Source organism: Alligator mississippiensis, chromosome 1 (assembly GCF_030867095.1).
Source record: "Alligator mississippiensis isolate rAllMis1 chromosome 1, rAllMis1, whole genome shotgun sequence".
In the NCBI taxonomy this organism is placed as follows: domain Eukaryota; kingdom Metazoa; phylum Chordata; order Crocodylia; family Alligatoridae; genus Alligator; species Alligator mississippiensis.
Window position 1 is genome coordinate 150094 of NC_081824.1, and position 21408 is coordinate 171501.

Consider the following 21408-nt stretch of genomic DNA (forward strand, 5'->3'; position numbering starts at 1 on the left):
AGGGAGGCCGGCGCTGCGGAGCCCACCCCGGCGCTGTCGCGACTCCGCCCCGGATCCGGCCCCTCGGCTGACGCGGCCCCGCCGCCCGCCTGCGCCGCGCTCGGCCCCGCCGCCGCCACCGCCACCGCCCCCGCCCGTCCGCCGCGCACGTGGCCCGCGCCCCGGTGCCTCCGCGTGCTGCCAGGCCGGGCCATGGGCTCTCTGGTGCTGGAGGACGGCGCTGTGCTGCGCGGCCGACCCTTCGGGGCCCCGGGCTCGGCCGCCGGCGAAGTGGGTGAGTGCGGGGCGGGGCGGGGGTCCTGGGCTCTGCCCGTGGCCCACCGGAGCGGGGACCCGCGGCACGTGGGGCCGCCCGGCCCGGCCCGTTCCCGCTGCCCCCGCGGGTGGGGGCGGGGGCTGGGCTGGGCCCCGGGGCCGCTGCCCGGCTGTGCCGCCCCGGGGAGCCGCTGACGCCGCCCCGCCCCCCCGCAGTGTTCCAGACCGGCATGGTGGGCTACCCCGAGGCCCTGACCGACCCCTCCTACAAGTCCCAGGTCCTGGTGCTGACCTACCCCCTCGTGGGCAACTACGGCGTCCCGCAGGATGAGCCCGACCCGCTCGGCCTCAGCCGGGTGAGTGCCGGGGGTGCTGGCGGGGGCCGCAGAGCCAGCCAGGCCCGGGCTGCTGGCAGCCGGCGGCAGGCTGGCATCGGCTCTGCTGTGAATTTGGCCGGAGCAGCCCGGACTCCCGTGGGCCCCGGCGACTGTCCAGCTTGGCAGGGCTGTCCTCCAGGGCTGGCCAGAGGGGCACAGCTGGGTCTGCGGCCGCTGGGAAAAGACGCTGCGTGCTGGGGCTGGCTGGCTGGCAGGGTTGCCGTTCAGCCCTGGGCCAGGGCAGGGCCCCTCTGCTGTGCTGTGGGTGCTGCCTTGCCTCGTGGCGCCAGGCAGTGCCTCTCCCCTTAGGGAGCCAGCCTTGAATCTGCAGCCCTGGGCGGCTGCATACTAGCCATGCCACCTGTCGGGCTGCGTTAGCATCGCTGCCCAGGAGCCAGCGTGTGCCAGGACTGCTGGCTCCCCTGGGGCTTTGCATCAGCACAGCTCTGCCATGAGTTGGCAGGGAGCCCGTGCCCATGCAGCCTCTTGCAGGCCTGCACAGGGGGCCCACAGGGCTGCCAGGAGGAGTTCCAGCCTGTCCTCCCTAAGTAGCTGGGCCAGGGGTGTCTCTGGCTCCCTGGAGGCATCTTGGGGGCCATGTCCAGTCCTTCATTGTTGCAGGACACTTGCCAGTAAGGAGTCCCAGGGTCAGAGTCCAGCCTTGCTATTGCCGGCAGGTGCCCTGTCGCCCCCCCCCCCACGTGGATCCAGCTCTGTCCTGACTGGTCCTGCAGGGCAGCTGGCCTAACCCCTCTCCACCCTGCTCTAGGTCCTCTGCTCAAGTCTGGCCTTGGGGGTGTTCCTGGCCATATGTCCCCCTTGCCCATGTGTCAGCCCCGTCCTTCAGCTTAGCTGGTTCTCTCTACAGTAAATGCATGCTCCTTGGCTGTGATGTCCCTGGCCTGGGCCCAATGGGTTTCCTAGCCCCTCACTGGCGTGTCCTGGGTCACACCTGCCCTCTTCATGCTGGTGGCATGTTACACATTGGTGCACCCAGGGATGCCACCACCAGCACCTCTGCCCTCTCCAAGGGCCTCTTTTTTCCTCCTGCCTTGGCTGATTCTGGGCAGTAGGAAAGCCTGAGCATGCCCCTCCAGGGTGCCAGGGTCCCTTCCTGGGCCCCATATGGGAGAGGGCCAGGCCCCAGTGTCTGCTGCACCCTGAGAATGGGGCACGCACAGTTCTGCAGCCTTTTGCCCCAGGGCAGCTCCCTGCTCCCCCAGGCCCTGCTCCCCACCCTGCTCACCCCACCTCTGCACACAGTGGTTCGAGTCCAGCAAGATCCATGTCGCAGCACTCATCGTGGGCGAGTGCTCCCAGGTTTGCAGCCACTGGAGCGCGGCCCTCTCCCTGGACCAGTGGCTGAAGGAGCAGAACATCCCCGGCCTGGAAGGTGGGCCTGGGCAGGGGGTGGGGTGCGGTGGGGTGGGGCCTACAGAGAGCTCTGGTGCTAATGCCCATTGCTCCCAGGGGTGGACACCCGTGCACTGACAAAGCGAATCCGGGAGAAGGGGACGCTGCTGGGGAAGCTGGTGCCAGATGGGACCCCTGAGAAGAGCCTGCCCTTCGAGGATCCCAACACGCGGCACCTGGTGCACGAGGTCTCCCTGAAGGTATGGCCAGGCCCTCTGCCCCGTGGAGGGGGTGGGGGCCAAGGGGAGGATAGGACAGTGCTGAGCACATGGGTGACAGAAGCGTCCTGGGCACTAGGTTGTTTCCCCACTCCCCTCCAGTCCTGCTGGTCTTGGGGGTCTCTGCCTGTGCCCTTCCTCCCCGCTGGCTCAGGAAGTGCTGTCAGCTTCAGGCTGGGGCCCATGCTCCTGTTGTCCTGGGTCAGCAGGGGCTTGCACCTGGCCTGATGGCCATGTGGCTGCTGGACTCTGACCCTCAAACCCCACAGGAGCCCCGAGTGTTCAACCCCAGCGGCTCGGTCCAGATCATGGCTGTGGACTGCGGCCTGAAGTACAACCAGGTGCGATGCCTGTGCCAGCGTGGAGCAGCCGTGACTGTGGTGCCCTGGGACCACCCCCTGGACAGTGCAGGTGCGTACGGGCCCCATCCAACTGGGATCAGAGGCGGTCAGTGGTAAGGCTGAGTGTGTGGGTATGAGGGCCAAGGTGCCAAGGGTGGAGCCAGCTGCATGTGCACAAGAGCAGGAGGCCTGGAGCTTGCCAGGGTGGGTTGAGGGACAGGAGGCACCTGGGGCTTGGAGCCCTGGTACAGTCACCCCAAATGGTGCTAGACCCAGTGACAAATCGTCTCAGCCATCAGTGCTGGGAGAGGGGGAAGGGGAGTTGGGGGTGTGCTGGGCAGGGCAGGGGCAGTGCCTGCTCCGACCATCCTTGTCCCTTAATCCTAACCCTTGCCCCACAGAGTTTGATGGGCTGTTCATTAGCAATGGCCCAGGAGACCCACAGCGCTGCCAGGAGACTATCGCTGGCCTGCGCCACGTGCTGGCTGCACCCCAGCCCAAGCCTGTCTTTGGCATCTGCCTGGGGCACCAGCTTCTCTCGCTGGCTGTGGGCGCCAAGACCTACAAGATGAAGTGAGTGTGGGGGAAGGGAGGCCTCAGCCACAGGGCCAGTTGGGCTGGGCTCCCAGCTCCTGGCACAGAGCTGTGGGGGGCTGGGGGCTCAGGGCTTTGCCCCAGCTGGGTCTGTGCCCATGGGAGTGGCCCTGAGCGCTGGCATGGAGCCCCCCCTCCCATGTCCCCTACAACCCCTCAGCCCAGTCCATGGGGTTTCCCGGGTCTCTCATGGGCCCAGAGAGGGGAAATTTCCTTCCTGCACCCCTAACCAGCTGCCTTCCTCTCATGCCCACTGGTGCTGCAGGAAGGCCCCTGCCTGGGGTGGGGATGGCCAATGTACCCCCACCCTCCTTAGCGTGAGCTCTGCAAGATGTGTCTGACCTGCCCTGCCATGTCCCACAGGTATGGGAACCGTGGACACAACCAGCCATGCATCCACGAGGACTCAAAGCGCTGCTTCATCACCTCGCAAAACCACGGCTTCGCAGTGGAGCCAGGCAGCCTGCCTGCTGGTTGGGCCCCGCTCTTCACTAACGCCAACGACCACTCCAATGAGGGCATTGTGCACAACACCAAGCCCTTCTTCAGGTGGGGAGACCGAGGGGGTGGGAATGGGCTGTGGGGCGGCTGCCACCCTGGCACTCCAGGCGAGGTCGGGCAGTGCTGGGGCTGTGCGAGGCTTCGGACTCTTCAGGGTCCGAAGCAGCACCTCCGGGTGGAAGCGCTGGCCTCGTTAGGCTTCCCGAAGCGGTTCGGAGCTCCCGAAGAGCTTCGGAGCCACCTCGGAGATCCAGCCATAGGGTATAATGGGGAAACAATAACATGTCTATAGCTTTGTTGTTTTTTATCCGATCTGGATGAAATTTTCAGGGGTGGTAGACTCTGCAGAGAGGATGAAGTCTGCTAAGTTTCAAGAAGATAGGTATAGGGGTGTGGGGGGAACAGCACCCCAAATGCTTGAAAGCAAAACTCATGTCATGTCTAGGCATTACCACATAGCAGGGTGAAAACTGCAGGAGTAGTAGCTCTTACTGAGGCCACAAAAACCTGCCAAGTTTCAAGAAGATCAGTGTAGGGGTTTGGGGGGAACTGCCCCTCAAGCTGCGGACAAGCAAAACTCATGCCATGGGTGCTTGTGGGACTGACTGTCTCTGGCTTGGGACGAGGAGGGGAGACATTGCTGCAGGCATGGCTGCTAAGCTGCTGTGTTACCAGTTACCAATCAATCAATCATGATTCACTCAGGGACCAGGGACTCGGGGACCAGTTCAATACACAGGACCTAGCTAGTACATAATGACTTAAGGAGCATTAATTAGCACCTACAAAACCAGGCTAAAGAGAAGAAAGAATCAATACAATCAACTGCCCCAAGACAAATGCAGTCTTGGCACAAGTTTTGCCTGTCAGCAGCTAGGGGTGCAGGGCCCCAGAACCCCCCTGCACCCATCTCGACAGCTGGCAGGTGTTGTGGCCTCAGCAGGGGCCACCATCCCTGCAGCTGTCACCCCACTGCGCCTGAACACATGCAGTGTTACCCATGGCACCACTTTTGCTTGTCTGCAGCTTGAGGTGTAGTTTCCCCCAAACCCTTGTACCTATCTCCTTGAAACTTGGCAGGCTTTGTGGCCTCAGTAAGAGCTACCAGCCCTGCAGTTTTGACCCCCCTGTGTTGTAACACACAGCCATGACATGAGTTTGGCTTTCAAGAATTTGGGGTACAATTCCCCCAAACCCCTACACCAATCTTCTTGAAACTTGGCAGGTTTCATGCTCTCAGCAGTGGCTACCATCCCTGCAAGTTTCATTCAAATCAAACAAAAAACCCCAAAATTATAGATATTTCATTGATTCCCCATTATACCCTATGGCTGCATCTCCGAGGTGGCTTCGGGGCCGGATCGAGGTGGAAACCCGGTCCGGAGCTCTGGATCGGATCGTGGCCATCCGAAGCAGCCGGATCGGATCGCTGCCAACTCACACAGGCCTAGTCATCATGGTGATGGGGTTGGCCTGATCCAGGCACCACAGTGTTGTGGGAGACTGGCATGGGCCTGTGGTGGTAGGGCAGGTTGAGCTGGGGTAGGGGTTGTCTAACTGTCCCAGTGCTGTCCTGGCAATAGGGTTGGCCTGGCATGGGTACCGCTGTGGGCAGGCTGGGCGGGGGGGGTACGTGTCTGAGCCAGCTGCTTCTCCTGTGACAGCGTTCAGTTCCACCCTGAGCACCGGGCAGGCCCCAGCGACCTTGAGGGCCTCTTTGACATCTTCCTGGACACAGTGCGAGACTTGCGTGCTGGGAACCCAAGCCCCAAGACAGGTGGGATCCTGGGCCAGGAGGAGGTTGGGAGTGGTCTGGGAAGCTGTGGGTGCAGCTGTGGCCTGTTGGAGCCCCTCATCACTGGGCGCTTGGTGCAGGGCCTGGCACATGGGCCTTGCCCTGGAAGGAGACGTCTCTGGGCTGGTGCTGTGGCACCATCTGTGTGACCTGGGGAGGGCCCTGTCCCAAGCAAAGGGACCTGGCCATGCCCTGGGCTGCGCTGCTGCCTCTGGTGGGGTCTCATGATGCTGGGCACCCTCTCTGAGCTCTTTTGGGCTTGGGGTCCTGCCTGGAGCTGCAGGGGTATCCCAGTGGGGTGAAGGCCCTGCTGTGGGTAATGGGGACTGGGCTACACTCTCTGTGCAGTGCGGGAACGTCTGCGGCAGTGGCTGACGTACAGCGAGCCCCCGGCAGGTGGCGACTCAGCCCGGCCACGCAAGGTGTTGATCCTAGGCTCGGGGGGTCTCTCCATTGGCCAGGCTGGGGAGTTCGACTACTCTGGCTCACAGGTGAGCCCTACAGCTCGGGGAAGGCAGGTGTTGGGAGGACACAGAGTGTTCAGTGCCCTGCAGGGAGAGGAGGTGGAGTTGTCACGCAAAGGGAAAATGTTGTGGGGACATGGGGTAACACGGCAGCAGGACACAGCTGGGGGCTCTGTGATGGTGGGGATGGGGGTTCCTGTGATAGCAGGGGTGCAGGGATGTGGGAGGGTTGGTGTGATGGCAGGGGGGTGCAGAAAAATGCTCGGCTGTCATCAGGCCTCCCTGACTCTCTGACAGGCCATCAAAGCCCTGAAGGAAGAAAACATCCAGACAGTGCTGATCAACCCCAACATCGCTACGGTGCAGACCTCCAAGGGCCTAGCCGACAAGGTCTACTTCCTGCCCATCACCCCAGACTACGTCACCCAGGTGAGTCCCATGGGCAGCACTGGGCCTGGGGCAGGGGGAAGTAGGGAGGTGGCAGGGGGCCCTGCCAGCAGAAAGCCCCCGCCTCACTGCCACTTTGGTGCCAGGTGATCAAGAATGAGCGGCCAGACGGGATCCTGCTTACCTTCGGGGGCCAGACAGCGCTGAACTGCGGGGTGGAGCTTACCAAGGGCGGCGTGCTAGAGCGGTACCGTGTGCGGGTGCTAGGCACACCCATGGCCTCCATTGAGATGACTGAGGACCGCAAGGTCTTTGTGGAGAAGATGGAGGAGATCAATGAGCACGTGGCACCCAGTGAGGCTGCATTCTCCCTGGAGCAGGTGCGTGGTAGAGCAGGAGGTTGTTGGGGCTCAGTGTCCTGATGTCCTTGGCCAGGGCCCTGGGGGTTGTGCCAGCATCCCAGGCTGGCACTGGTTGCTGGCATCCCATGCTGGCCTGGGGGCTTCCAGCATAGGTCTCAGATCCTACGTTCCCTGCGCTGGGGCATTGGCACCAGGTCCATCCTGCTGGTTGCATGAGGGGAATCTGCCTGGGCCCCTAAAACCAGTGGCCTTACAGTGCCCCCTATGCTCATAGCGCTGTCTCCCCCTGCCTACCCTACCTGCACCCCTACCTCTACCCCTACCCCACCACCTGCACTGACTCTCCCCTTGTCCCACAGGCCCAGGCGGCAGCTGAGCGGCTGGGCTACCCTGTGCTGGTGCGCTCAGCCTACGCACTGGGGGGCCTGGGCTCTGGCTTCGCCAGCAACAGGGAGGAGCTGACAGCATTGGTGAGCCAGGCCTTCGCCCACACGTCCCAGGTGCTGGTGGACAAGTCCCTGCAGGGTTGGAAGGAGATTGAGTACGAGGTCGTGCGCGATGCCTACAACAACTGTGTCACTGTAAGTCAGGGCCGGGGCCAGGAGTGGAAGTGGAACCTCCCTCTGCTCGTGGGCTTGGTGGGAGCTGAGTGCAGGAGGACAGGGCCCCACCACACAGTGACAGCCCCTTGTCTTCACTCCTCCCCACAGGTCTGCAACATGGAGAACTTGGACCCGCTGGGCATCCACACGGGCGAGTCGATTGTGGTGGCACCCAGCCAGACGCTGAATGACCGGGAGTACAACATGCTGCGGCACACGGCCATCAAGGTGGTGCAGCACCTGGGCATTGTGGGCGAGTGCAACATCCAGTATGCGCTGAACCCCGAGTCTGAGCAGGTGAGGGCTGGTGGGACGGTGTCCCTTACCCTGTGGTGCCCTGCAGCCACAGCGTGCTGTGCTCCAAGTGGCAGTCTGTGGTACAGGAACGTGTCCTGGTGCCATCCCATGCCTGCCAAGTGCCCTGCACCCCCCAGTAGTAGCCTGCTTGTGGACCAGGGAGAGGGGGCAGATCTCCACCCCTGGGCCCCCTCGGAGCTAGGCACTGCGTGCCCTGCGCTTTGCTGCGAGGGGACCCTGTGGAGCGGGGTTGGGGGTATTGCTTCAACTGCAGTGCAGTCCTTATGCTGACCCTGCTGCCCCCTCAGTACTACATCATCGAGGTGAACGCCCGGCTCTCCCGCAGCTCAGCCCTGGCCAGCAAGGCAACTGGCTACCCCCTGGCCTACGTGGCAGCCAAGCTGGCGCTGGGCATCCCCCTGCCTGTCCTCAGGTAACAGCCTTGTGTGCAGGGGTGGGGGTGCTGGGCCTGCTTGGCACTGCAGCAGGCCTTGAGGGTCGGGGGGTCAAAGATGGGGGAGTCCTGTTTGTCAGGAAGAGGGGGCGATGGGTGGGTTCTGCCTGCTGCCCCCAGACTGCAGGGCAGAGTAGAGGTGTCTGGCCTGTCCCAGGCTTCTGGGCTTTGCTGCTTGCTGCATGGAGCTGAGAAGGAATTGTTTCCCCTCTTGCTGCTCTGCATCAGGGGGTTTTATCACCTCCCCCAAAGGCGCTGGGTGCTGGCTGCATCCCAGGCTGGGGATGAGGACAGGGCTGTGCCAATGCTCCTGGCACCAACCCTGCAGGGTCCTGGCTAGAGGATCTTGCCCCCAGCTCGGGATTAGACCAACGTTGCATTGGGGGCAGGAAGGGATTTCCCCCCGGTCAGATCAGTATGGACTGGGGAGGATTTGCCGCCTTCTGTAGTGGGGGCATGGCCCAGCCTGGGATCTCTGTGCATTTATGCCCTTGGCAACAGCAGGGTACCACAAGCCCTTGTCCCCCAGCTGCACCTGGGGTAGGGCCAGGGGCTCTCAGTGTCTTGTTGGGCCACCTGGTTGTGTGACAAAATTGACTTGTATGACATCAGCAACAGGTCAGGTAAGGACGTGTCTGGGATGGTTTGGATGAGGCTGATCCTGTTTAGAGCAGGGGCTGAGTTAGCTGTGACCTCCAGAGAGCCCTGCCAGCCCGACTGCTTCCACTCCATGGCTCCTGGTCTCTGGGGCCTGGCGTTACCCCTGGCACAGCCTGGGGGGAAGGTGGGGTATGGATGGGAAGGGTCCGATGCCTGGGCCCCCATGGCAGTTTTGGCAGCATCCTGGGAGTGCTGGACCCAGGGAGGGAGAACACCTGGTGGTTGGAGGGTTCAGCCCCTCAGCCCCTGGTGCCCTAGTCCCCCAGCTTTGGCCAGCCTGGCTTCCAGAGACCTCTGCACTGCAGCACGCTCTGCTCCCCAACCTCTCCCTGAGCAGAGCAGCCTGATGGGCTCCCAGCCTCCCCTGGGAGATGCTTTCTGCCTCCCTCCTTCCCCTGCCCAGTCCCACCTCCTTCGCCCCCCTCTGCAGGCTCAGCCCCCACCCCCCATCCCCACAGCTGAGCCTAGGGCTGGGTGCTGATGCCCCAATTTTGGCAGGAACTCAGTCACCAACTCCACCACGGCCAACTTCGAGCCTAGCCTGGACTACTGTGTGGTGAAGATCCCACGCTGGGACCTCAGCAAGTTCCTGCGTGTCAGCACCAAGATTGGCAGCTCCATGAAGAGTGTCGGTGAGCAACCCCTTAGCCCAGCCCCATCTTCCCACGACACCCAGGCTCCTGCATGGTCTGGTGCCCTCCCCCCTCCGCTGCCCTGTGGTTCTGCCCAGCATACCCCGCCACTCCTCCCCGCTGGCTGCACCAGGGTCACATGTGGCCCTGCCCCCACCCCCAGTGGCTGCTGACGCCACTGCTCCCCCATGCAGGAGAGGTCATGGCCATCGGGCGCAACTTCGAGGAGGCCTTCCAGAAGGCACTGCGCATGGTGGACGAGAACTGCGTGGGCTTCGACCACACTGTAAAGCCAGCCTCGGACGTGGTGAGTGCCAACCATGGGGGGCAGGCACCTGGGACTGCCTGGCGGATCCTGCCAGGGCCCAGGTCACCCCCTCCATCCCCCCAACAGGAGCTGGCGACGCCAACAGACAAGCGGATCTTCGTGCTGGCAGCCGCTCTGCGCGCCGGCTACAGCATTGAGCGCCTGTATGAGCTGACACGCATTGACCGCTGGTTCCTGCACAAGATGAAGAACATCACAGACCATGCGCTGCTGCTGGAGTCCTACCGCCAGGGCAGCCCCATGCCACCTTCCGTGCTGCAGAAGGCCAAACAGCTGGGCTTCTCCGACAAGCAGGTGGCCCTTGCTGTGCTCAGGTGATCTGGCAGTTTGAGGCCACGGCAGGCCTGTATCCAGCTAGGGCTCTGGGGGCAGCGGGCAGGTGTTCGAGAACATGGTAAAATAGACAGGTGGAGCTGTAGCCCTGTTGCTATTTGCTGGTATTCATTGGTATTCCCTGTTGGTGGGTGGATTTGGAGATGATTGGCAATCTTTTCTGCCTCTGAAGTTCTCTCCCTCCTCTGAGGTTACCTGTGGTGAGGGGTAGGCCCCCATGCGCTGGGGATACGAGTGCCTGGTTAGTCCTTCACTTGCCACATTGCAGGTGCTGGACCATGGGGCTGGTCCTGGCCTGTGGCAGCGCCTCTCCCATGAGCCAGCAGAGCTTGATGTGTAACAGGCACTAGAAAGTTCATGGCTTGGCCAAAGGTTGTTCCCAGACTGGGGTCACCTGAGCTGTGGCCCTGGACCAGAGGCTGTGAGCCCTGTTCCTGCAGAAGGGCCCCAGCCCCCCCGCGACCAGAGATGCACAACCCCTAGTGCAGCCCTGGCCAAGACAGTGGAGGAGGTTCCCGAGGAGGCTGTGTGCATGGCTGTCAGGCCCATGGAACATGCTGCCGCTACAAGCAGCAGGACGTCTGGGACGTGCGTTCCTTGGTGACTGAGGGTGGTTTTGTCCCTGGGCATCATGTCCCCTTGGTAGAACAACACCGGGCATCTTGACAAAATGGATTCCCTGTTTCCTGCAGCTGGTTTTTCTCTGACACCCTGTGAAGTGGGGGACAGGCAGGCAGGGGGTGGAGCGGGCAGCTCCCTGCAGCCCAGCGATGGCCAGGTGCCCTGGGGCTGTACAGGCAGGCCCTGCCCTAGGCTCAGCCCTCCTCCTCTCTCTCTCCCCAGCACAGAGCTGGCCGTGCGGAAGATGCGGCAGGACCTGAAGATCCTGCCAGTGGTGAAGCAGATCGACACGGTGGCGGCTGAGTGGCCGGCACAGACCAACTACTTGTACCTGACCTACAATGGCCGTGAGCATGACCTGTCCTTCCGTGAGCCCCATGTCATGGTCATCGGCTCCGGTGTCTATCGCATCGGCAGCAGTGTTGAGTTTGACTGGTGCGCTGTCGGCTGCATCCAGGAGCTGCGCAAGGTCCGTGCCCAGGGGTTCAGGCCAGGAGGGCTCTGGGATCCTGGCCTGGACCCTGCTGCAACCCCCCCCCCCCCCCCCCCCGATGCCTCCTGCAGATGGGCTTCAAAACTATCATGGTGAACTACAACCCCGAGACAGTGAGCACTGACTACGACATGTGTGACCGGCTCTACTTCGATGAGATGTCCTTTGAGGTGAGGGCAGGTGGCTGCGGGGGAGAGGAGCCTGGGGCATTGATCCGGGGGGGCTGTCAGAAGTTGGTGGAGAGAGCATGGGTTGCTATTTGGGGCCTATGGTGCCCGGGCCTGGTCCTGCCCTGCTAGCTGATGCCCATCCCTGAGTGCATGCCCTACTCTGCTCCTGCCCCACAGGTAGTGATGGACATCTATGAGCTGGAGAGCCCCGAAGGCGTAATCCTGTCCATGGGGGGGCAGCTGCCCAACAACATTGCCATGGCGCTGCATCGGCAGCAGTGCCGCATCCTGGGCACCTCTCCTGAGGCCATTGACTCTGCCGAGAACCGCTTCAAGTTCTCCCGCCTGCTAGACACCATTGGCATCAGCCAGCCCCTGTGGAAGGAGCTGTCCGACATGGAGGTAAGAGCGGGTTGGGGCTGGCAGGGCTGGGGTAGGGCAGCCTGGGCATCTGCTGGTATAGGTGGGGGGCTGGGTAGGCGCGTATGTCTTGGCTGAGTTGGGCTGGGCAGGGGGAAGGGAGACCAGGGAGTGAGCTATCAGGTTTGGGGCTGTGGTTGTTGGGGGAGGGAGGCCAGGGAGTGCCTGGGTCCTGGCTGGGCTGGGCAGAGGGGCAGGAGGCTGGGGGTGGTGGAGTGGGTTGGGGTTAGGTCTGGGAGGGGGAGGCCAGGGACGGGTGGCTCTGCGCCTGCCTGATGCCAGCCGTGCCTACAGTCGGCCAAGCAGTTCTGCTGCAAGGTAGGGTACCCGTGCGTGGTGCGCCCCTCCTACGTGCTGAGCGGCGCTGCCATGAACGTGGCCTACTCAGACAGCGATCTGGAGAAGTTCCTGTGCAACGCCGTGGCCGTGTCCAAAGAGCAGCCCGTGGTCATCTCCAAGTTCATCCAGGAGGCCAAGGTCAGGGGGCTGTCCTGCCTGCCATGGGCACCTGCTCCTGCTTGCTAAGGAGGGTGGCCTGGGGCATGTGACATCACTGAGAGCCAATTGCAGAGCTTTGCTGCTGCCTCCATGCCACCCATACATGGCAGCACAGCTCTGATCTCCCACCTGGGCACATTACACTCCTGCCCAGTGTTGCAGACCTCTGCCAGCCACCCCAGAGCCTTTCCCATCCCCTCCGTTCTTGGGCTTTGGGAGAGACTGGGGGTGGCTGGGCTGGGTTGAGGGATTTGCCTGGGGGGTTTCTGGTCCAGGCTCTCCCATCTGAGCTGACGGCAGCTCCCACTGGCAGGAGATCGATGTGGACGCCGTGGCCTGTGATGGAGTGGTGGTGGCCATTGCCATCTCAGAGCACGTGGAGAATGCGGGTGTGCACTCGGGCGATGCCACCCTGGTGACACCCCCCCAGGACATAACCCCCAAGACGCTGGAGCGCATCAAAGCCATCGTGCACGCTGTGGGGCAGGAGCTACAGGTCACAGGGCCCTTCAACCTGCAGCTCATCGCCAAGGTACTGAAGGGAGGAGCTGGCCTGGGCAGGGGCTGGGCACAGGGCCCCAGGGACAAGGGAGCAGCCTGCCATGGTGCAGGGCTCCCCCACTTCCCCTGGCACCTCACAGCCTCTCCCGGCAGGATGACCAGCTGAAGGTGATTGAGTGCAACGTGCGCGTGTCCCGCTCCTTCCCCTTCGTCTCCAAGACGCTGGGCGTGGACCTAGTGGCCCTGGCCACGCAGGTGATCATGGGCCAGGAGGTGGAGCCTGTGGGGCTGATGACCGGTACTGGTATCGTTGGTGTCAAGGTAAGCCAAGGAAGGGGTCAGTGCTGGTTTTGCCATGGGTCAGAGCAGGGGAAGGGGCCATGTGTTGGTGCTGCCTGGGGCTTGGGTGTGGGAAGGGGCTGTGCACTGCTGCTGCCCTGGGCCAGGGCAGGGGAAGAACTACGTGCTGACTCTGGTGCCTACATGGCCCTGGGCTCACGCTGCACTCCTGGCCCAGGTGCCACAGTTCTCGTTCTCGCGGCTGGCGGGTGCAGACGTCGTGCTGGGCGTGGAGATGACGAGCACGGGTGAGGTGGCCTGCTTTGGGGAGAACCGCTGCGAAGCCTACCTGAAGGCCATGCTCAGCACTGGCTTCCGCATCCCCAAGAAGAACATCCTGCTCACCATTGGCAGCTACAAGGTATGGGGAGGGTGAGGGCGGGGGCTGCCAGGCTCTGGGTGGAGGCAGGGGTGCAGCAGGTTCTGACTCCCTGGTGGCTGTTGCAGAACAAGAGTGAGCTGCTGCCCACGGTGCGCACACTGGAGAGCCTGGGCTACAACCTCTATGCCAGCCTAGGCACCGCCGACTTCTACACTGAGCATGGCATCAAGGTAGCAGGTGCAGGGAAGTGGTAGGGGCAGCAGTTAGCCCCAGGCTGGGCAGGTCGCTGGGTTCCTGGCTACGGCAGAGCTCTCTGCCTGTCTCCTCCCTCTGCCCAAGGCTGTGGGGCCTGCACTTTGAGCTTGCAGCTTCTGAGTATCTTGGCCCTGCCTCTGGAGCACAACCCTCTGGTCCCTGTTGGCATTGCCAAGTCCAGGTCTTGGGAATATTCATTGGTGTCACTGGTGCAGGAGCAAGGGCGCCTGGATCTCTGTCAGTGTCACTGGTGCAGGGTGGGGGTCCCCATTGCAGGGCCTGGGGCTGGAGCAGGTCTCGCTTCCCTGGGGCAGGTGATGGCTGTGGACTGGCACTTTGAGGAGACCGACGGCAGTGAGACGGGCACCAAGAGCATCCTGGACTACTTGGCAGAGAACCACTTTGAGATGGTCATCAACCTGTCCATGCGCAATTCGGGTGGGCGCCGTCTTTCCTCCTTTGTCACTAAGGGCTACCGCACGCGGCGCCTGGCTGTTGACTACTCCGTACCTCTCATCATCGACATCAAGTGCACCAAGCTCTTTGTGGAGGTAGGGACAAGGGCGGGAGACCACAGCAGGGGAAGTGGGGGGCTGGATTCAGTATCCTAGTTGCAGGCCTGGGGGAGTGCCTCTGCCGCAGAGGCACTGGGCCGCAGAGGAGGCAGGGGTGGGGCAGGAGAGCAAAAGGGTCTGGTGCTGTCAGCAGGGCCCTGCCATCCCTGACCTGTTCCCTGCCTCCCATAGGCACTGGGCCAGATTGGGGCAGCCCCCCCACTGAAGATCCACGTGGACTGCATGACCTCCCAGAAGCTTATCCGCCTGCCAGGTATGCAAGGGAGGGCTGGGGGGACTGGTGCAGGGGGGTGAAGAGGTCACTAGACTGAGGCAGCTGAGGAGCTGGAGTGCAGGGGGCCCCAGGGGTTGTGCCTTGGTGCCTGTCCCACCCTGAGGTGTTGTGGCCTCAGGAGCCCTGGGCACTCTGTGGCTGGCTTTCCCCAAAGCCCAGGGCTCTGCCTCATGGGGGAGGAGGGGCAGGGCCCTGTATCCTGGGAGGGGACAGCCTGGCAGCCCCTGGGCTGCTGGATGCCAGCACAGGGCTAGGCAGATGGGGCCCAGGCTCTGATGTGCCCTCCCCGCAGGACTGATCGATGTGCACGTGCACCTGCGTGAGCCGGGGGGCACCCACAAGGAGGACTTTGCGTCAGGCACAGCAGCTGCGCTAGCAGGGGGTGTCACCATGGTGTGCGCCATGCCCAACACCAGCCCTGCTGTCACTGATGCTGCCTCCTTCGCCCTTGTGCAGAAGGTAAGTCCCTGCACTTCTCGTGCTGTGGATAGAGCCCACCCGCGCTGTCACTGCAGGCACCTGCCTGGGGCCCTCCGGCTGCTGCAGGGGCTGGTACTGGGCTGGCAGCCCCACTGCAGCTGACACACCCAGCCCCATGGGCAGCCAGGCCATAACCATGGGGCCTGGTGGGGCTTGGGGAGGGGGTTCTGACATGGTGCACAGGGCCCCTGGGCTAGTGACCTGACCCTTGTCTCCTGCAGGTGGCTGAGGTGGGTGCGCGCTGCGACTTCGCCCTGTACCTGGGGGCCTCATCGGACAACGCCAGTGCCCTAGGCCCCATGTCTGGCGTGGCTGCCGGGCTCAAGATGTACCTGAACGACACCTTCTCTGACCTCAAGATGGACAACGTCTCGCTCTGGATGGAGGTGGGGGCAGGTGCTGGGCCTGGGGCTAGGGTGTCCTCAGTGTGCCACAGTGTGGCTGAGCTTGGGCACTGCTTTCTGCTCGTGCTGAATGCGGGTCGAGGATCCCCACCCCCATTTCAGCCCCTGATGTGGGACCCAAGGATTGTAGTGCACGAGACCTATGCTGCCCCCAGCGGCCTCTCTTCCCCCAGCACAGCACGGTTTTCACCCCTGCCCCATTCCCCCCCAGCACTTTGAGCAGTGGCCGCGGCACCTGCCCATCGTGGCGCATGCAGAGAAGCAGACGGTGGCCGCAATCCTCATGGTGTCCCAGCTGTACCAGCGCCCCGTGCACATCTGCCACGTGGCCCGCAAGGAGGAGGTGAGGGGGCTGAGAGGGGCTGGGGCTGGGACAGCAGCAGCAGAATCTGTCCCCTGGTGCTGGGGTGTGTCTGTGGCCTGAGGTAACCATGTCCCTTGCCCTTGCTGTCGGCATCAGGGGTGTCTTTCGGTGACCCCGGCTGAGAGCGACTGTGGGCGGCCTAGGGGTGACTGCCCAGGGGCAGATGTAAGCCTGGGAGGTGGGATGGGGGCATCTCCCAGGGCAGGGCAGGATGTGGGGTAATGCTCTTGCCGGCTCTGGGGCCCACAGATCCTGATCATCAAGGCGGCCAAACAGAAGGGCATCCAGGTGACATGCGAGGTGGCACCGCACCACCTCTTCCTGTGCCAGGACGACCTGGGGCGCCTCGGGGAGGGGCGTGGGCAGGTGCGGCCCACGCTGGGCACGCACGAAGACTTGGAGGCCTTGTGGGAGAACATGGACGTCATCGACTGCTTCGCCACTGACCACGGTGCGGAACCAGGCGGGTGACTTTGGGGAGCCAACACCAGATGTAGCCTTGGGACAGGCAGGGGTGGGCCATACCCCTCAATAGAGCATTAGGGGGCTGTGTCCTCTGGCCCTGGGCTGATCCATGCTGGGTGTGGAGGGGGCCTTGTCCTGAGATGGGGCAGGGGCACAGGCAGGCGCCCCTGTCTTGGGGCTCTGCCCTGGGGCTGGGTGCTGCAGGCTGAGGGGGCCGTGGGGAGCACAAGTGGGGCCCAAGCTGGAGCAGGGCCTGGCATGAGTACCATGCTGGTGTCCACAGCCCCGCACACGGTGGAGGAGAAGCTGGGGAAGCAGCCGCCACCTGGTTACCCCGGGCTGGAGACGATGCTGCCGCTGCTGCTAACAGCAGTGTCTGAGGGGCGCCTCACCATCGAGGACATTGTCAAGCGCCTGTACGAGAACCCCCGCAAGATCTTCGCTCTGCCCACCCAGGATGACACCTATGTTGAGGTGAGGGTGGCTGGAGCCAGGTCCCTCCATGCTGGGGCTTGCCCTGCCGGTGGCTGGGCCCTGTCTGGGCCCACAAGCCCTCCGCGGTTGGGGCTGTGGCTCTGGGCTGGGGCTGTCAAGGGAGCGGGCGCCACGGAGCATCCCTCCTTGCTCAGTGTGTGCTGACCCAGTGCCACTGTCCCGGCAGGTGGACCTGGAGCACGAGTGGGTCGTCCCCAGCTACATGGCCTTCACCAAGGCCAAGTGGACGCCATTTGAGGGCATGAAGGTGAAGGGGACAGTGCGCAGGGTGGTGTTGCGTGGAGAGGTTGCCTACATCGATGGGCAGGTAAGGCCCTGCCCTCCCCCCACTACCTGCTGGAGCCATCTGACTGGGTAACCAGAGCAGTCAGGGCTGCCCAGATGCAACATGGAGCCCCCAACTCCCCCCTCCTTGCCTGCAGGTACTGGTGCCCCCAGGCTATGGCCAGGACGTGAGGAAATGGCCCGCGGGAGCTGTGCCTGTGCCACACACTGCCCCTGCTAAGGAGATCCTGAAGGTGTGTGAGGGCAAGGGGGTTTGGGCCTGGGGAGGGTCTGGGCTTGGGCCAGGAGAGAGCTGTTGAGGGTGGGAGGCAGCTAATGCTCCAGTGGGTGGGGAGGGGCAGGCAGGCTGCTCTGCTCAGGCCGGGGGGGCATCGGAGGGTGTGCTCCTGCTCACCTGTGACCCTCTGTCCCCACAGACGCCAGAGCGGCCCCGGCACACGGTGCAGAGCGAGGTCCTGCGCAGCCGCGCTTCCAGCCCCCGCCGTGCGGGGCCCATGGGTGATGGGCGCTTCCACCCGCCGCCCCGCATCCACCGTGCCTCGGACCCTGGCCTGCCAGGTGAGGCACCAGGGGGTCCCGGTGTCCTGCTGAGGGAGTGTCCAGCTTGGCAGCAACACATTGAGCAGCCCCAAGCTGGACCCCTAGCCCATGGGGCCCAGTCATGGGCTGGGAGCCAAAGCTGTGGGGTCCCCCTGGCTCCGAGGTGGAGGGGCCGGGAGTGCCTGCCCTGCCTCCTGCCATGGGGTGTCCCCATGCACAGGGGACCAGGGCAGCGTGAAGCTGACCCCCTGCCCTCTGTGTCCTGCCAGCGTTCTGGAGGCCAGGAGCCCTGTGCCACACGGCCGCCCCAGGTAGTGGTAATGTCGGGGGCGGGGACTAACTCATTGTTAATGAGACAGTGTGCTTTGTACTAACGAGACACTAATCAGCAGCTAATGAGTGCGCTCCCCTTCCTCAAGTGCAGCAGCCCAAGCAGAGACCTGCAGTCAGAGGGGCAAGGGGGCCTGGCAGGCCACAGCACCCTCTCACTGGAGGCTGTCCCATGGCTGCTGCGTGCTGCACCTGAGTCATCTCCATGCAGCACATCCCCCTCCCCAGTGCCTTCACGTGCAGTTCACCTGTGGCATTGGGCCCCAGCACTGTCACCACCAAACTCCCCCCAGGCCCCAGCTGTCATGGCACCATGGGTCAACCTTGCTAGCTGGTTTGATTTGATGCATGAGGTGGGATGTGCAGCAGCCCCAGCCCTCTGTGGGGCTCTGCCACTGGCTCGGGTTGGAGTCCAGGCTGCTGGGTGGACTCTGACGGGGACCGTGGCAGTATTTGGCATGGGAGGGTGTTGGGAGCCAGGCCAGGACCCATGAGCACCTATGTTCTCCAGAGCTCCCTGCCAACTCCCCAGCACCAGGGCCTCCTTGGCTGCAGAGCTCTCATACCTGAAGCCAGGATGGGAGCCCCATTGCAGTCCCTTGCCTTCCCAGGGCTGGTGCTCTTGCCCCTACAGCTGCTCCACTGGCAGAGGGGCCTGCCATGGGCTGGGGCCTGGTGCCACGGCCCTTCCCTGGGTAGCAGGGCCTCAGTGGGGGCAGCGTATCTGCCCAGGATGTGGGGGGGAGCAGGTGCCCATAGCCACATCTCTGTCTCTAACCAAGCTGTCATTTTGCCAGCTGAGGACTCCAGAGAAAAGGCTGTCAAGAAGGCATCTGAGCCAGGTGCGTGTGTCGTCCCCCCCCCCAATCCTCTGCCGCACAGGGAGTCTGGGCAGGAGCTGGTAGGGAGAGGTGGGGAGAGAGGTGGTTTCCAGCTGCCACTTCTTGCTGGGGGTTTGGAGCAGGGCCTGTGGGGCAGTTACCGCTCTCTGCCCTATGGCATTGTAGGCCCTGTCACCAGCAGCATCTGGTCCCAGGGGGCACCAGGGCCGTGCTCTGCACGGAGCCTTTCCCCTTCTGTCCCTGCTAGCCAGTGGGTGAGGCCTGGGGAACGGCCCCTCCCCACTCCCCCCAGGACCCCGGTGCTGCAGCCCATCTATGCAGGGTGTAGCAAGGGTAGGGCCAAGATCGTGGGGCTCAGGGCTGAGGCTGTTGGGGGCTCTGCAGTGCACTTACATAGCTGCTTACCCCCTTCCCCGGTGCTGCAGATCCTGCCGGGGTCCTGGACAGCTGCTACCCACCAGGGCCCGTACCCAGACAGACATCGCCCCAGACTGTGCCCCACCTACCAACCTCCCCGCTGCTGCACCCCCTCGTTGGCCAGCATGTGCTGTCTGTCAAGCAGTTCACCAAGGACCAGGTGCCAACACTGCCTAGGGGCAGGGGCAAGAGGGGAACTGTGGGGGCCGGGGTGTGGGGGCAAGGGCGGGCCCCAGAAGCGGGTAGAGGCCCTGTGGGCAGTGTTGGCTCCAGTGCCACCCTGGTGCTGGGCATGTGGCTGCCCTGTGTTGGGGGTGTAGAGCCAGAACCTGGCTGAGCCACGTCTCCTTGCAGATGTCACACCTGTTCAACGTGGCGCACACCTTGCGCATGATGGTGCAGAAGGAGCGCAGCCTGGAGATCCTGAAGGTGAGTGGACGGGAGGGAGATGGGGGCACCAGGCATCTGGGAAGCAGGGGTGAGTGTGGGGCTGAGTGGTGTCGGCCCCATCGTGCTCACAGCCCCTCTCCCCAGGGCAAGGTCATGGCCTCTATGTTCTATGAAGTGAGCACACGGACCAGCAGCTCCTTTGCAGCCGCCATGTCACGCCTGGGGGGTGCAGTGCTGTCCTTCTCCGAAGCCACGTCCTCGGTGCAGAAGGGCGAGTCCCTGGCTGACTCGGTGCAGACCATGAGCTGCTACGCAGACGTGCTGGTGCTGCGTCACCCCCAGCCCGGGGCTGTCGAGGTGAGGGGTCCCCAGAGCTGTGCCCAGGCCCCTCCCCTAGCCCTTGTGGGCCCATAAGGGCTGGGGGGGGGCATGTTGTGGGGTTAGGCCATCTTGGAGGCTGGAGGAAACGAGCCTATTCTGTCTCCTCATGGGTCCTGCCCTGGTGGCTCCAGCCCTAAGGCTGCTCAGGGTGCAAATGCTCCTCTTCCCCAGACCCTGTCGCAGGCTCCTGCCGCCCTTCTGCCTCTGCCTGCCCCCCCGCCCCTGCAGCAGGGTCAGCTCCAGGCAGCACTCCTGCCAGTGGGGACAGGACCCTGGCTGGAGCAGGGGGTCTGGGCATCCTAGCTCTCAGGCTCATCCCTGCGCTGTTACCAGCTGGCCGCCCGGCACTGCCGGAAGCCCGTGATCAATGCTGGGGACGGAGTTGGAGAGCACCCGACGCAGGCCTTGCTAGATATCTTCACCATCCGCGAGGAGCTGGGTACTGTCAACGGCATGACGGTAAGGCCCACAGCCCTGATCCCTGGCAAGGGGACACAGGGCGCCACTGCATGGTGGGGGGCTTCTGTCCAGCACAGGGGGAGGGTTTGGGGGACAGGGACAGTACTAGCTGCTGCCTCCCCCCAGATCACCATGGTGGGGGACCTGAAGCACGGGCGCACGGTGCACTCGCTGGCATGCCTGCTCACCCAGTACCGCATCAATCTGCGCTACGTCACACCACACAGCCTCCGTATGCCTGACGACATCATCCACTTTGTGGCGTCCAAGGGCATCAAGCAGGTGAGCCAGCCAAATTCCCCCTTCCACCTGGATGCACACGCGCACGCTGACAACTCTCGCCCACTTGCCTGCAGGAGGAGTTCGACAGCATCGAGGAGGCTCTCCCTGACACAGACGTGCTGTACATGACCCGCATCCAGAAGGAGCGATTTGCCTCCACACAGGAGTATGAGGCGGTGAGTGCCACTCCTGACAGCGCACATCTTGGGCCTCCAGCTGGTCCTGTGCAGCTTCCATGGGCAGGGCTCTGTCCCTGCCCCAGGGGCCCATTGCACATGGGAGAGGTGGCCAGCTGACGCCCTCTCTCCCCCCAGTGCTTTGGGCAGTTCGTCCTCACCCCGCACAGCATGACCAGGGCCAAGAAGAAGATGGTGGTGATGCACCCCATGCCCCGCGTCAACGAGATCAGGTGAGGGGGGTTGGGGGCTGGCTGGGTGATGCTGCGCTGCATGCCCCCACCTGCCCTGACGCTCTGTCTTGCCCCACAGCGTGGAGGTGGACTCAGACCCCCGCGCCGCCTACTTCCGGCAGGCCGAGAACGGCATGTACATCCGCATGGCCCTGCTGGCCACTGTGCTGGGGCGCTACTAGGCCCAGCCCGGCCCTGCCGCCAGGGACAGAGCCATGGCCCAGCACAGAGACCAGAGCGGGTGGACCACAGGGCCAAGGACTGGGACCAGGACGGGGGATGGGAGGGACTGGAATGGGGGGAGGGGCGCTCGGGCCGCAATAAAGCTCCTCCCACCGCAGCCTCGTGTGTCCGTGTGTGGGGACGGGGGAGGTGCCATGTGCG

General features: G+C 63.6%; 1 protein-coding gene across 3 annotated transcripts; it reads left to right on the forward strand.

Moving 5' to 3' along the window:
* The first annotated feature begins 85 nt into the window (after positions 1 to 85).
* Positions 86 to 21364, forward strand: CAD (carbamoyl-phosphate synthetase 2, aspartate transcarbamylase, and dihydroorotase). Of its 3 annotated transcripts, none has more exons than XM_059727302.1 (45): positions 86 to 274; positions 472 to 611; positions 1896 to 2025; positions 2103 to 2245; positions 2533 to 2674; positions 3006 to 3177; positions 3562 to 3747; positions 5364 to 5476; positions 5843 to 5985; positions 6256 to 6387; positions 6492 to 6725; positions 7067 to 7288; positions 7418 to 7606; positions 7915 to 8039; positions 9219 to 9352; positions 9547 to 9659; positions 9747 to 9994; positions 10857 to 11103; positions 11199 to 11297; positions 11475 to 11699; positions 12012 to 12194; positions 12529 to 12747; positions 12870 to 13037; positions 13234 to 13416; positions 13503 to 13607; positions 13947 to 14183; positions 14379 to 14460; positions 14774 to 14940; positions 15183 to 15347; positions 15577 to 15708; positions 15979 to 16180; positions 16478 to 16668; positions 16856 to 16996; positions 17112 to 17207; positions 17391 to 17532; positions 17784 to 17828; positions 18642 to 18686; positions 19112 to 19263; positions 19458 to 19532; positions 19638 to 19850; positions 20208 to 20333; positions 20460 to 20615; positions 20690 to 20791; positions 20930 to 21024; positions 21104 to 21364. In XM_059727302.1, exons 1-45 carry the CDS (start codon positions 193 to 195, stop codon positions 21204 to 21206), a joined length of 6744 nt encoding a protein of 2247 aa, XP_059583285.1. In that variant the 5' UTR covers positions 86 to 192; the 3' UTR covers positions 21207 to 21364. The 3 variants fall into 3 exon arrangements, with proteins under 3 accessions (XP_059583285.1, XP_059583286.1, XP_059583288.1); XM_059727303.1 differs by having other exon boundaries at positions 17784 to 17825; XM_059727305.1 differs by lacking the exon at positions 17784 to 17828.
* Positions 21365 to 21408: the final 44 nt, after the last annotated feature.

Bases quoted from the DNA above. Each gene is read 5' to 3' on its own strand.
- CAD (XM_059727302.1), top strand. From the start codon at position 193: ATGGGCTCTCTGGTGCTGGAGGACGGCGCTGTGCTGCGCGGCCGACCC. The intron at 14,184-14,378 runs GTAGGGACAAGG...TGCCTCCCATAG, and splicing joins GCACCAAGCTCTTTGTGGAG to GCACTGGGCCAGATTGGGGC. The intron at 19,264-19,457 runs GTGCCAACACTG...GTCTCCTTGCAG, and splicing joins AGCAGTTCACCAAGGACCAG to ATGTCACACCTGTTCAACGT.